The sequence below is a fragment of the Haliotis cracherodii genome, unplaced genomic scaffold, assembly GCF_022045235.1.
Source record: "Haliotis cracherodii isolate W230 unplaced genomic scaffold, xgHalCrac1.p SCAF_6, whole genome shotgun sequence".
NCBI classification, from domain to species: Eukaryota; Metazoa; Mollusca; class Gastropoda; order Lepetellida; family Haliotidae; genus Haliotis; species Haliotis cracherodii.
In genome coordinates, this window is record NW_027266319.1 from 37,594,205 (window position 1) to 37,608,484 (window position 14,280).

The 14,280-nt window shown below is 40.9% G+C and overlaps 1 protein-coding gene across 1 annotated transcript; it reads left to right on the plus strand.

Annotated features, from left to right (window-relative positions):
- LOC139446413 (probable glutamate receptor) lies at window positions 1–11,405 on the plus strand. The gene is made up of 10 exons (XM_071227740.1): window positions 1–67; window positions 455–636; window positions 4,159–4,309; window positions 5,105–5,271; window positions 5,846–5,946; window positions 6,605–6,692; window positions 8,100–8,487; window positions 9,123–9,340; window positions 9,459–9,721; window positions 11,180–11,405. The coding sequence occupies exons 1-10, from the start codon at window positions 1–3 to the stop codon at window positions 11,403–11,405; spliced, it is 1,851 nt and encodes a 616-aa protein (XP_071083841.1).
- The last annotated feature ends 2,875 nt before the right edge of the window (window positions 11,406–14,280 follow it).

The following is a 14,280-nucleotide window of genomic DNA, read 5'->3' on the forward strand; positions in this document are numbered from 1 at the left end:
ATGATAGTGCAGCTTCTGCTTTCGCTTGCCTGGAGGTCCGTTCTTGTGTTGCATGAATATGAACATGGTCTGTGTAAGTTTTACTTCTTTTGCATTTCATCCAGATTATTTTACAACCTTGGGTGAAGCCAAGATGAAGTCTTAACAACGTTGTAAATTTCAGGTTAAAGAGGAGGGGTAAAATATGTATGTATGTGTAGTAACTGCTGTTTCTGTCGATTACGATTTTTTATTGTCAAGAACGCCAATGAAATATTCAAAAGCTTACAATAACACGTCCGTTGGTCCTTTACATTCACGTTGTTTTACGACAGTTCCTTCAAGTTCCTTTATTTTCTTTCAGCTATGGATAGTTGGTTCCTTTGCTAAAAATCACAAATGTATTACTGTTTTACATGAACTGTTCCATAAACATTACACATGGGATATCATTGCATATATATTCACTATTCAGACGCCAACTTTGGTTGTTCGTTGGAGGCAACAGGTATTTCCTATGTGGATCACGACATTAGCTCCTCAACAGAGGAAGACCTGCTGACAATCCTGAGAGATGTGGAGAAAGTGCTCCAGCCCAGCATCAATGTACTTCTCCTCTGTGACGTCACTACCACTGTTTCAGCCTTACGTGAAATGGTACGTTAAACAATATATACATATATAACAATCACTGAGAAAATAAACAGGAACTCATCCTTCGTGTGTTTCTGAGTTTCAAATTGATGACATCCAGAGGAACACGTTTTGGGTGATGTTGATATGGAGACATTTCTAGGCATTTGTATCGAAGTGAGTTATCAGGTCTTTGAAAGGCATTTAGGAGTGATACACATAAGGAAGAGGATATATGGATGTCAACTTCTTTATTATGAGGAACACAACGTTTCGGAGTATATGCGTACTCCTTCATCAGGTGAATGAATGCTATGAGGCAGAGAGCATATATATGTACATGTAAGGACAACGAAATGAATAAGTTAACAAAGGAAGCCAACAGATGATTGGTGCTGATTGACCTGCATCACTTAGGGCTTACCTCCCACAGCTGACATGCCGTGATATAACTGGAATAAACCCGTGAAGAGTCCGAGGTAGAATAGGTCTTCAGCAACCCATACATCCCGTAAAAGGCAACTATGCTTGTTGTAAAAGGCGTCTAACGGGATCGGGTGGTCAGGCTCGCTGGCTTGGTTGATACATGTCATCGAACCCAATTGCGTGGATCGATGCTCGTGATGTCAATCACTGGATTGTCTGGTCCAGACTCGATTCTTTTACACACCGCCGTCATATAGCTGGAATATTGCTGAGTGCGGCGTTAAGCAACAAACAAACATATAACTGGAATCCTCTTCTAAGCGGCGTAAAACCAAACTCACTCACTCTGAGTTACATATGTCAAAAAAGCGATGTACGTGCGTCATACGAGTGAGTATGGTTTTACGCCGCTTTTAGCAATATTCCAGCAATATCACGGCGGGGGACACCAGAAATGGGCTTCACACATTGTACCCACGTCGGGAATCAAACCCGGGTCTTCGACGTGACGAGCGAACGCTTAATTTACCACTAGGCTACCCAACCGCCCCGTTCGAGAAGGAAGATCGTAGGGAGCTCACGAACGTTCACCTCGTAAATATCCCGTGCGCCACCGAAACCTATGGTGCCACTTTGGTAATTTTATTATGTATAAATTGAATTTTCTTTTTATTTAAATATTCTTTTGTTTATTTTTTCGAAATTTCGTGGGTTATTTTTCTCGTTTCCTCGATTTTGTTCCCGTTACTTCAATTATTTTCTCGAAATTTAAAAAACAAATTCTCGTTACTTCGATTATTTTCTCGTTATGTTTTTAAAACAAATTGAAATAACGAGAAAATAATTGAAATTACAAAAAATAATCTAAATAACGACACAAAGTTCCAAATTACGAAACTCTAATCGAAGTAACAAGAGAGAGAAATATCGAAATTTCTTGAAATTACTGGAATTAACGAGAAAATAATCAAATAATTTATAAGTTTTTGAAATAAACTTGAAATGCCAAAAAGGATATCATCCAAGTAACGAGAGAGAAAAACAGAATTTCGATTCATTTAAATATACTGAAAATATCGAGAATATAATCGATGTTACGAGGAGAAATAAGAATGTTTTGAAAAATGCAATAATTGAAATCATTCCTTTCCTTATAGGTTCTCCCCCTTGTAGCTGTTACTCGAGTTTGTATGGGACAGAAAGTCCACTGTTCTCAATTTTCCCCTACGATCATTGAGAATAGTGAAAAAATTAAATATTTCTCTTTTGTATTAATATAATTTCATTTTGGATTTTTAGAAATTGATAGAATTTCGTTGACTTCTCTGTTCATATACGTTCGATTAGCTGACCATCTCTCAGAAAAAAGAGTTGGCCTTCGGAATTGCATCTCTTGGCTTTAAGAGATCTACGGCAGATAGCAGATCGAAATGCAATTCTTGTTTTAGTCGAACCACGGCTGGGGCATGGTCTTGACATTCCAGAAACAAGTGAGCAATGGATTCACGTTCAGTGCAAGTTGGACATACCTTGGCATAGTGTTTAATTAAACCGAGTGTGAGGCATGAAATGGCCACTTCAAGTCTCCTTTCATTTGAGTATGTCCTTCTTGTGGATGTTGGGTTGAAATTTGTATAGCCATCTTCCGATCTTACTGGCGGGCCATTGAGCTTGCCATTTCTGTTCTATGGGGGCTTTGGTTTTGTTATCTTTATCTCTTGTTTGCTGAAGGCGGTATCTCCGCTTTCTCTAGAGCTTCGAATTCATTCGCCAGTGTGTCTGCTTTTTCATTTCCATGAATAACTAACTATGCGAGGCGGGATCCAACACAGCTCCACCTGTTTTTCTTGGTCCGATAGTTTTTTTTTATATTCGACAAAAATATTTATTGCTGTGTTTGACCTAGAGTTTGAATTTGAGCCGCATATCGCTTGTAGTGACTTACGAGTCTGATAGGATGACAGCCTCCCATTACAGATCGATCAGCCGGTCTGTAAGGTTCTTTTACAAGAAGGGAACCGACCAATCAGATATCTAGATTGTTTGACGAGGAGATTTAATTGCAAAGTCTTTTAATGCATCTCTGAAATGATTATTTGTATTCAACGGCAAGAGGATGTGTACCAGTGAGCCAGGATAAGATGAGTTGTGGCCTGACAATCAACCTCGTATTATTAGTTATGGTGTCTTAAGTTGCCGTATACGGCTGACGCCTCGCCGACAATTTTTCTGCCTTTAAATCTGAAACTGTTGTTCTGCCGTAAATATATACACTATAATACACTTTGACCATAAATGCATCGAATGTGTCACATGTACACATGACTATGTGCTTTGCTGTTCATAGCACAACCCTAAATAAGCTCCGCCCACTGTGATTGATGCAGCCGCCTGTCGAGTTCTCAAATACAGACATCAGTCTTCATAGGCTTCATGATAGTTTAATGTTGACTAGCGTCGGCATTGCATGTACAGATGTCAACATGCGCTCAAGGGAGCTAATCCAGCCTCACCCAGTTGCATACCGCTAAATACATATTTGCCAAAATAAGCTAAGTCCGCAAGGCCAAACACGATCGATTCGATATTTTATGATAAAACTACAGAAAATGTATTGACTTATATCTAGATATGGAGCCATTTGTTGTTGATACAAAGTTTGACGGTCACTGGTGAGCTTGTTTACGTACGGTTTTCAAAAAGCATCTCCCGACACTCGGTTGTGTTTACATTGTCAGAAACCGAAACACCGCCAGCTTGCGGGCTATTTATAGTCAGGGTTGGGCTTGATGGGGTCGACCATTCTGGGGAAAGATAGGGGGAGAGGGGAGGGGGGGCTGTGATAATATCTAAAAAGATACAGAGTCCGAGGTGATTCTTGGTAAAAATATGCTTTCCGCCTTTTCTGATAAGTTATTTGATGGTCGGATAGACAAATGGTATACAACGATCATGACATACCTTGGCATGTGAAACGTTGACATCAGTGATTATAAAGTATTTTCAAATGTTAAGATTTTACATTTAGTTTTTTTACATTCCCCGGAACACCTTATTGAGCTATATCTGTTTAAACATTAGGACAAGTCAATTTGATATGAAATTGCTTTCGTTCACCAGTCTGAAGCCTGTGGAACTAGATCCAACTCCTCGGTCGACTGGTGTCACGTCTCACGGGTGCTGATTGTCGGTAAATCAGATGACTTGCCTGTGCTCCTGGGTAGCAACATTAAGGTGGAGAATGTGGCGTTGCTGGAACTGCCTACAGGACAGGTGAGTTATTGCTTTAACAACAGAGTATGATTGCTGGAAGAATGTACATGCTGGAAAGTTGTAGAGAATGTAGAAACGCATACATCATCGCACAGATGTTAATCCTTTCTGTGCATAAAACTTCAGGGTGACAAAAAATACCAATACCTCTTAGACAAGAGGATGGGTTCAACATTCCAATAGTCAACTTTTCCATTATGTCGAGCAATATTCAAGCAGCTCCTGCCTTTGGTGTCTACATTTCACAACCTAATCAGGTACAGTGATCGCGCCTCGACGACCTCCACGTGCTGTTTGCTTGTTCCAGTCTCAATTTATTATTAACAATCCCCGACCGCGTCATACCAAAAGACGTTGAAAGATGGTACTTGTTGTTACCCTGTCTGGCGCTCGGCATGAAGGGGCTAAAACAAGGACTGGTCGGCTCGGAGTCAGTATACTGTGTCTGAGTTGCGTTTTCATGTTCAACTGCGGCATGGTATCTCAGTAAGCTAGCACTATAAATCGGCATCAGTCCGGACTAGTACAAGCAGCCACACAAACACACACATGTACATGCACGTCGCTATATAAGTGCAATAATCTTGGACGCGACGTTAAACCCCATTTCACCTCACCTATCATTAACAAGGATACATGTGGGCACAAAATAATTAAGTAATGTAACGACTTGTCAGCTGCTTACATAACGAGTAACTAACCACGCCAGATGATAGGGGTGTTCTGGAGTCTCTACCAGATTAACAGTATCTGAATATCACAAACTATGTTAACTAATGCATGTGTGTTTGATACCAGGGACATTTACCAAAGACAAGGATGTGGACACTGATGTTCCACCCCAATGGACGTGCTTTCACAGACGTGGCTCTCTCCAGTGAAACAGTGACACATCCTAACGAAATGTTCCCCAATGTGAAGTTCGGTTACAATGGCCGGCAACTTACTGTCGTCATGAGGGTAGCGACACATATTATTTTTATATCTTATTTTTTTAAGGTTAATGCCAGTGGCCTTAATTGCATCATCTTAACTTCCGCAGCAATTTTCTCAGAAGACAATCCATACATCCGTCTATCCATCCATCCATATAGTTATTGTTGTCCTGCCATGTGTCATGATGTGCCTATAATACCATGATGTGCGGTATTTCTCGTATGAAATGGGATTGCTAGAAAAGGAGGAATGCATTTTTATCGTAGTTCCCATACATGTTCCAGGGGAATGGAAATAACTCATATTTGGTGATGTTTGTTGAAAACCTATCGCCAAGAAGATAGTTATAGTGTTGTAATATGCTAAGACCTGATACAGACTCAGTTAATTACAGACTACCATCATGTACATGTAGCTGGAATATTAATGAGTGCGGCGATAAACATGTGAAAGTGGAAATGTTGTCATGCTCAGAAAAGGGTAGGGGTTGCGGTACCTAACTGCTTCAACACCTCACTTACTTCTCTTGATCCAGATATGTCATTTGTTACAATGTGGCGGTCATTTGTTGTGATGGGATCGTCGTATTTACTTACAGGACAACCATTACGGATTTGACTTCGTGGTAGTGAATAAGCGGATGTTGTTTGGACCCGCCTTCCGTGTATTGAACCTGCTGGCAGAAGCTATGAACTTCAGGTGAGCATATCATTAATACATTAAACACATGGTGCCAATACTTAACGAAATATCAACGGAAGTGGTTGCTTGAAATGAATAAACAAATATTTCTCGGTCTCAGTGCAATGTCATTATTTATCATAGTAAGAAGACATTTTGTTCTCATTTACACATTAAAAAATCAGGCATTGGCCACGCATGTTTGAGCAGAGAACGTTTCAATGCTTCCGTCATTTATACAACAAAGGTGTAATCATTTTGTTTTCAACAGCAATGGAGTGCTTTAACAAATGTACATCCTCTTATTCATTGGACAAACATCATTCTGGTGCGAAATATACGTAACAGTTTGCCACTGGCAATGAAAATAAATGTAGATTGTGTGATAGAAAGTATATCCTACTTGTACGTGCTGAAAGACCAAGGAACTTATTTTATACCCGCCAGAAAATATTCATTAGTTCAAAACGTTTGTCAACAGAAAATTAGAACCGTCTGCAAAATTTTGAACAAAACTATGAGCAGTATTCATTGTGCTATGGTCATTCAGTTCAGAAAAAAACCCTTTCACATCTTTAGATTACCGTGTAATTTAAACACTTAAATTTAACATGTTCAATTGCCAAAAGTATGTCACGCATCTCACCTACTATTATAACATGGATTTATTTAAAAGTTACAAGGTCATACCACCAAGGGAAGATGGCTGGGGCAAGAACATCAATGGTTCTTGGACAGGAGTGTTTGGGATGCTCCAGAGAAGGGTAACTGTTGGTATGATAAATGGTTCATGGACAGTGGTGTTTGTCATGCGACAGAGAAGAGGTAGGCGTGGCTCATGTTAAATGGTTCATGGACAGTGGTATTTGTCATGCGACAGAGAAGAGGTAGGCGTGGCTCATGGTTAATGGTTCATGGACAGTGGTATTTGTCATGCGACAGAGAAGATGTAGGCGTGGCTCATGGTTAATGGTTCATGGACAGTGGTATTTGTCATGCGACAGAGAAGATGTAGGCGTGGCTCATGGTTAATGGTTCATGGACAGTGGTGTTTGGGATGCGGCGGGGGAGAGGTAGGCGTGGCTCATGGTTAATGGTTCATGTACAGGAGTGTTTGTGATGCGGAAGAGAATAGTTAGGCATGGCACATGATTAATGATTCATGGACAGGAGCGTTTGTGGTGCTGCAGGGAAAGGTAACATGCGACACGCGATTAAAGGTTCATGGACAGGAGCGTTTGTGATGCGGGAGAGAAGAGGTAGGCGTGGCTCACGATTAATGGTTCATGGACAGGAGTGTTTGTGATGCGGAAGAGAATAGTTAGGCATGGCATATGATTAATGGTTCATGGACAGGAGCGTTTGTGAAGTGGTAGAGAATGGTAAGGTGTGGCCCATGATGAATGGTTCATGGATAGAAGTGTTTGTGGTGCTTCAGAGAATGGTAAGATGATTAATGGTTAATGGACACATGTTTATAAACAGTTGACGGGTGCATCCGGTGGGACAGAATACGCTCACCTCATCGCAAACACCTATTGTTTCCGTTTGATTGTCATTCATAACCATATGCTTGTTATATAATCGGAATCGTACAATGGACATTCTTGTGATTATGGAAAAGGATTTTTGTAGAGTTTATTTACAAAGTCAAAGAATGCCGTAACCCCGATCAAAGTTCCGAGTCGTACGACGTTCTATGAAATCATAGAAAAAGCTTACTCGATTGTACCTCAAAATTCTGTTGGAATATTGTTCGACATGAAGGGAAAGTTGACTATTAATAATGTCATCCCTCTTGTCATTCAAGTGTCTTGTGGATAGTTTCATCACCCTGTAATACTAACACACCAAAGGCTGGATCTGCTGGAATACTGCTCGACTTCAACGAAAACCTACGTAACTCACCGATTAATAAGCACTTAATGAGAAATTGGAGTAGTTTTCACCAAAAAAGGCTAGAAGAGACAGAGAATGATATAGTAGGGCGAAGTTTTATTCACTAGGTAAGGTATAACAAACTATGCGTGATGTTTGACAGAATAAAGTCATGAAAGTCATATAACTTAATACCCTTTACCCTTATATCTTGTTTATATTTTGAAATTTTGTTCTGGTGTTCGGTGAATAGCTTTAAGGAACAGCTTGTACTGCATATGTGTTTGTTGTAGGAAGCAGACTTGTCATCGGATTTACTATCAATCCACGTTGACCGCTGTGCAGTGTCTGATTACATCCTGCCTCCAATAGGTGAAACCAAACTAATGATTCTGTACAAGAAAGAGGATGCTGTTGACGAGGACAATCTACTGATCCTTCTCCGGCCGTTCCAAAGATTTGTCTTTAGTATGTTTGGTGTGTCACTGATTACATGTATTATCCTTCTGACCTTTATACGATTAATTCATAATAAGGACGATTCTAGTTCTCATGTGACTTCAAAACACAAGAATACTGAACGGAATATGCAATTAGAAATCAACTCTCCAACCGACACCAGTGCAATACAGACCACTTCGTCAACAGTAGTTGCCATTTATGGGGCCACTTTGAAACAAGGTGAGAAATATAACATTTCAAGGCGAAGGCTGCAAAAACCTATTGTTACCTATATTTTTTAATTGAATTGATTTTAGATTTTCCAAGAATTGTTCAATCATATTTGTGTTCCGGTACTTCAGATTAGTGAACGTAGTGAGGTGACTTTGATGTCCAGTTTTACTGAATGGTGCATGGCTCGTGTTTAATGTATAGTGCTTTTCAACTGGACACCCCAGTGAATCCCCTTAAATAGAAGGGCTATGTCCCAGTGAAATCACCACTGGTGGATGGAAGAATAATAATGGGCAGAAAAGGATTGTAGAATTTTCACTGTAATGTAGGGGGCACGGGTAGTTCAGTCACCGCAATACCGCAATAAGTGCGGTGTTGCATCCCTTGGGCACGCAAGAAACCTATGATTTTTGGTTCAAATCTTGGTTTGCCCTGATTATGTTTCTAGGTTTGTCAGCACCATACACGGTTTCACAAAAACTGGTAAACGTCTGAGACCTGCATTACTTACAGCTCTCCTCCTATATTAAGCTGACACGCCGATATAACTTGAGTACTGTTTATAGCTGCGAAAATCCCAACTCACTCACTCATGCACTCACTGTGGTATATGTGCTTCATATATACCAAATTGCATACAGGATCAACAATTAGATCATCATATGACTCGGATCGTATCCTTGTGGCGACATGGTGGATGTTTACAACCATTTTGTCTGCTGTCTACTGCGGGACAATCATGGCGATATTTGCGGTAAAATCAGAAAAGCCACCATTTTCCAACTTGGCCGAGTTAGCAGCCAGGGAAGACTACATGATAGGCTACGATTCATCAAGCACCATTGAAAATATGTTTAAGGTAAAGAGAATGACAAGGAGAATGTTTGAAAGGAAAAGTCTGTATAATTTATAACGCCAATGCCTAAAATGCAGTCAAATATATTTTTCAAGCAAATTTGTTTTTCTATTAACTTTAGACTTCAAAACAGTCAGATGTCATGGCAATCAAACAAAGAGTTCAAGATTTGTCTGCCAGAGACCCTGATGTATTCAGCAACAACGTCACCAAACACCTGCAAAGAGTATGGGAGGGAAAATACGCATTTTTGGCAGGCGTAATCCTTACCGAATTGGACAGTGCATTTTGCAAACTCAAAGCTATTGATGCCAAATTAAATAAGATTTTAAGGGCTTTACATCTTCCAAAGTCGTCCCCCTTCAAACAGGATTTCCAAGAAAGGTAGGACACTGTAGATGAGTTTATTATCCCCCGCCACGAAGTGGAAGGGGGATATAGGAATGGGTGCCGTCCGTCCGTCTTACCGTCCTTCCGTCCTGTCCTTCCGTCCGTCCGTTCGTCACATTTCGTTTCTGGAGCAGAACAAAAACACCATCAGAGATATTTTAACCAAACTTGGCACATAGATAGGTCTAGAGGTGGACTGGTGCCTTTTGATAGTTTGGGATTTTTTAAAAACAATATTTTTCGAGTTTCCATGGCAACGACTTTGACTTGGACTGGAAATGGCGGTTGTCCTCGTTTCCGGAGCAGATTTTGAAAACCGTACCATATTTCTTCACCAAACTTGGCACATAATGTCATCTCGCAGTATTGAATACATTTCCTTTCTTGTTGGCAAGTTCTTTATTGCCTGTGTATATGTTCCTCCAAGAGTGTCATGGACACGGTTGTCGCAGTCACTTGCTAACTTCATGCAGAAACTTCAGGATCTCTCAAAGCAGCATGAATGTGAACATATCCTAGTTACTGGGGATTTAAACTGTGATCTCAGTGAAAAACTGAAACTTGAAGATTTCTTTAATGTGCGGAAAATGACTCAACTGATTCACTCTCCAACTCACTGTCCTGGAGCTACACTGGACTTGTTGTTTACTGATCATGCCAGTGCCGTAGCATTCCAGACCGCAGTCTACTACTCAGATCATCAGATGATTGGTGCTGTACTTCTCAGTACACCTCATGGTGACCCCTGCTCTCATTCATCTCTAAGTAAAGTAAGAACTCCCTTTCTTCTCTGATTATTGTTTAAGTAATGACACAACTCATTACAAATGCAACAGTGTAACTGTGTAACCTACTCAACTGTATAAACACTGCCTCCTATCCTGTATATATTCTTGGCATACTCTGTACTTCACTTGCGTGATAATGGTGTTAGACCCTACACCGAAACGTCGCTCCTAATGGTAATAAAGAAGTTGTTCGTCCATATGTCTCATCCTTACTCAATACAAATACAGTTACATATTCTATCATAAACTGAAGATGGCAAAACAACACCAGTAATAACTTTTTTTAGTGCTGCAATTAGGCCATTTACAAAAAGGTCCAGTGAACATAGTTCACACTAGCTAATGCATTGCACACAAACGGACATGTCATATTGGCGGGGAATATGAGTATTTTATTCTTGTTTTCTTAAAAACCCATACTGGAAGGAAAGTTTTGAGCCCAGCTAGACTGTCAACTGTTTTCACGACATTGGTGTGTTCTGTTCGGTTGGGTAAGTGAGTTTGGTCACCTGTAGTCAGTATTTCAGTAACATTATCAGCTGTATGAACCACAAAGTTGCCCTGGAGAGTCTAATTAAACTAGAACAGAATCCACCGATTCGTTGCATGGTCTGTTAAGGATGTTAAACTCTCGAAATAAAATATTTGATATTGTCTTCATCAGCATGTCCCTTCTCAGCGAAAGTGGCATCCTGCAGCGAACCTTACAAGAATGGTCACAGTCCGCCCCAGGTGACAAATGTCCGGAAGAGGAATACCCTAAAGCCGTGTCACTCATCAAGATCAAGAGCTTCTTCTTTCCTGTGGGAATAGGATTGATCTGTGGTTCCATGGTGCTTTTTGCAGAGGTTGTTTGGCATAAGATAAAACAGAAACTCTATCAAAGATAAATGGGTTTGCCTGGAGTCATATCCTTGTTTTCAAAGTGTCTGAAGCATGCCAAAGTCCCCTGTGAATACTTGTGTGTGTTTTGGCCTGATGGAGAAGTGAAAGAAAAATACAGGCGCCTGTTGTCCGAAGAAGCATGGAAGAGAAGAGCAGAGAGTCTTGTTCACTCCTAGGGACAAAGTTTCCTGTTCACAAAAATCCCAGGGACGACCCCCTAATCCTGTGGCTTTTGTTTTGTTGGTTCATGTGAGCAGGGGAATTAAAAAGTTGAAAAAAATAGGTGTTGTGTTGTCTTTAGGGTGTGGATCGGCATGCACACCCGAGGAAAAAACAGGATCGACATGCACACCGAAGAAAAACAGGATCGAAATCTGACCAATCAGAAGCTTGGGTTTTCGACCAATCAGAGGCCACACGCCCTATGCGGGTCTCTGATTGGTCGAACAGTTAGTTGTGCTTTCTCTCCCATAGAACAGGCCTGTTGCAATGGAAAAGAAACACAAGGGTCGTCCGGTTTGGAAAACCGAAGCTCAGACCAGATCCCGAAACGAGCCAATCAGCGCGCTGCGTGTCGGACCAATCGGCGCACAGCGTGTTGGACCAATCAAAACAGGGACCATTTCGATCCACTCCCTCTCCTATAAAAAGAGAGCGAACACCAGAGTGGGTTCAGTGTCACTTGTGAAAAAAATCATCATCACACCAAGAATGGCAGAGACGATGAGCAGTATAGATGCTTGTGAGGGGACCAGGACTCTTCTGGATTCTTGTGGAACAAGGAGTGAGGATACGGATGCTTGTGGGGACAGATCTGAGTGTACGGATGGTTGTGATGGTAGGCCACCGCAGCCGCCACCGCCACCCAGTAAGCCACCGTCACCCCATTATCTACACTTTAAAAAGAGACTAGCCTCGTTTGAGGGTTGGCCTGATGCAGATGAACCAGACCGCTGAAGAGATGGCCCATGCGGGATTCGTGTACACGCAAAGTGCCGATGGTGTGTACTGCTTTCATTGTGGCGTGCGGCTGAGAAGATGGGCGCCCCACGACGATCCTTGGCTGGTACACCTCAAGTGGTCCTCTCACTGCGCCTACCTCAAGTTGACCGGGCTAGTGAGACACAAGAAGAACGTGGTAGCAGCTGCTACTTACTGGCACTATCTGTGCGAGGAGAATGAGAATGAGGAAGCTTTCCCGCCTTCCTAGAATGAAGTTTCTGTTTCCGTTCCAGTTCCGTTCCAGTTTGTTTCCGAACGGCCCTTTTCAGGGCCACCCCACTCTCCCGAAAGAACGCTTTCATCATTGCTTTACCTACCAACCACAACCAAAGAAGTACGTAGGCATCCCCACGGACACCAATTGTGCACCCGTTCTTGCGGATCTGCTTCTTTATGCATATAAATTGGAATTTCTGTTCGGATTGGCAAAGTCAAAAACAGGGTACTTTGGCCAAGAAGTTACCACTTAACCTTCAGGTATATTGTTGATCTGATGTTGTTCATTAACAATTAAATAGCCAATTCCCTTCCCTTCCACCTGAACAGGAAATAAAGTAGACCAGTGAGACCGCCTCATCTGTTTCATATTTAGGTCTATACATAAAGATTCAGGGTGACAAAACACTCTCCACAAGACTGTATGACAAGAGGGATGACTTCAACTTTCAAATAGTCAACTTTCCCATCATGTCGAGCAATATTCCTGGAGCTCCAGCCTTTGGATCGCAACAGTCCGCAACAGTTCACAACTTTTCAGATACAATCGTGCACGCACGCAGAATTTTTTTATTGTAAAATACGAAGTAGAAGATTTGAACAACGCAAACTGAAATAACAACGTATATCGTTTGTGTATACCATAATACGTGTTCATACAAGAATACATATGGCACAAAACGTACCCCTCATTTGCATTTTTAGACCTCCTGGTAAGCATTCATGTTTAATTTGGGAAGATATGATGTCAAAATTACAAAGAGTTAAATATACAAAGATTCGATTGTTTCAATGTTGTCACAGAATACAGAATACACATTCAAACGTTTTTAACATAACTTTGGCCAATACATTATTATTATTGCAATCGTACATGTGAATAATTGGAGCATTGTATAGATATGTTTTACTAGTGCAGAAGGTAGATCGCATTTAACATGTGTTTCCAGTATAATATATATGTAACTAACTATATACATGCAGTAGTGATGCTGACATCTTACTGTTTTATATATGTAATGAATCTGGAGTGAATGTCAATTCAATGGCATTATGTTCCGTGGTATTTGACTGGTTAACAGGGTATGTTTTTTTCGTGTATGTATTCATAAACCTAGAGGCCAAGCTCAGTAGCTGACTACTTGCTAGATCTTCCCGGCATTCTCAGTGTCTACATAGTCAAGCCCATGTTACGCAAAGCCTCCTGTACAAATAAATTCGATGAATGAAAATTTCAACTGACAATTTTTACATCTTTCTTTACGTCACACACATAATTTTTGGATCGTTTAAAATAAAATGTACACATACCATGAGCACAAGGTATTTTTCCCAAATCAAAATATTTGCTCGACTGCGGTAACTGCTACAGCTTGTTAATGGCCGATGCGTGAATCTTGATGACCTAAATGATATAGTGAGTTGAGCACAATGATGACAGAAGTTACCCTCGAGCTTTCAAGAGCCTCAGAAGACGGACAGGAACCACCAAAACTCCAACCCCTACCCGATCAAAGATTCAGAAAACTTACTGAAACTGGTATAAGATTTAGAGAACTGTCGTCAATCTAAAGCATCTCCCCAAAAAAAACAAAGATGGTGTTAAAATTTTCCACGGTAGGCCCCAACCGTAACGCTTATTTAAATTTCCTAAGTTCCCTG

Bases quoted from the DNA above. Each gene is read 5' to 3' on its own strand.
- LOC139446413 (XM_071227740.1), top strand. From the start codon at position 1: ATGATAGTGCAGCTTCTGCTTTCGCTTGCCTGGAGGTCCGTTCTTGTG. The intron at 637-4,158 runs GTACGTTAAACA...TTCGTTCACCAG, and splicing joins TTTCAGCCTTACGTGAAATG to TCTGAAGCCTGTGGAACTAG. The intron at 4,310-5,104 runs AGGTGAGTTATT...TGTGTGTTTGAT, and splicing joins GCTGGAACTGCCTACAGGAC to ACCAGGGACATTTACCAAAG.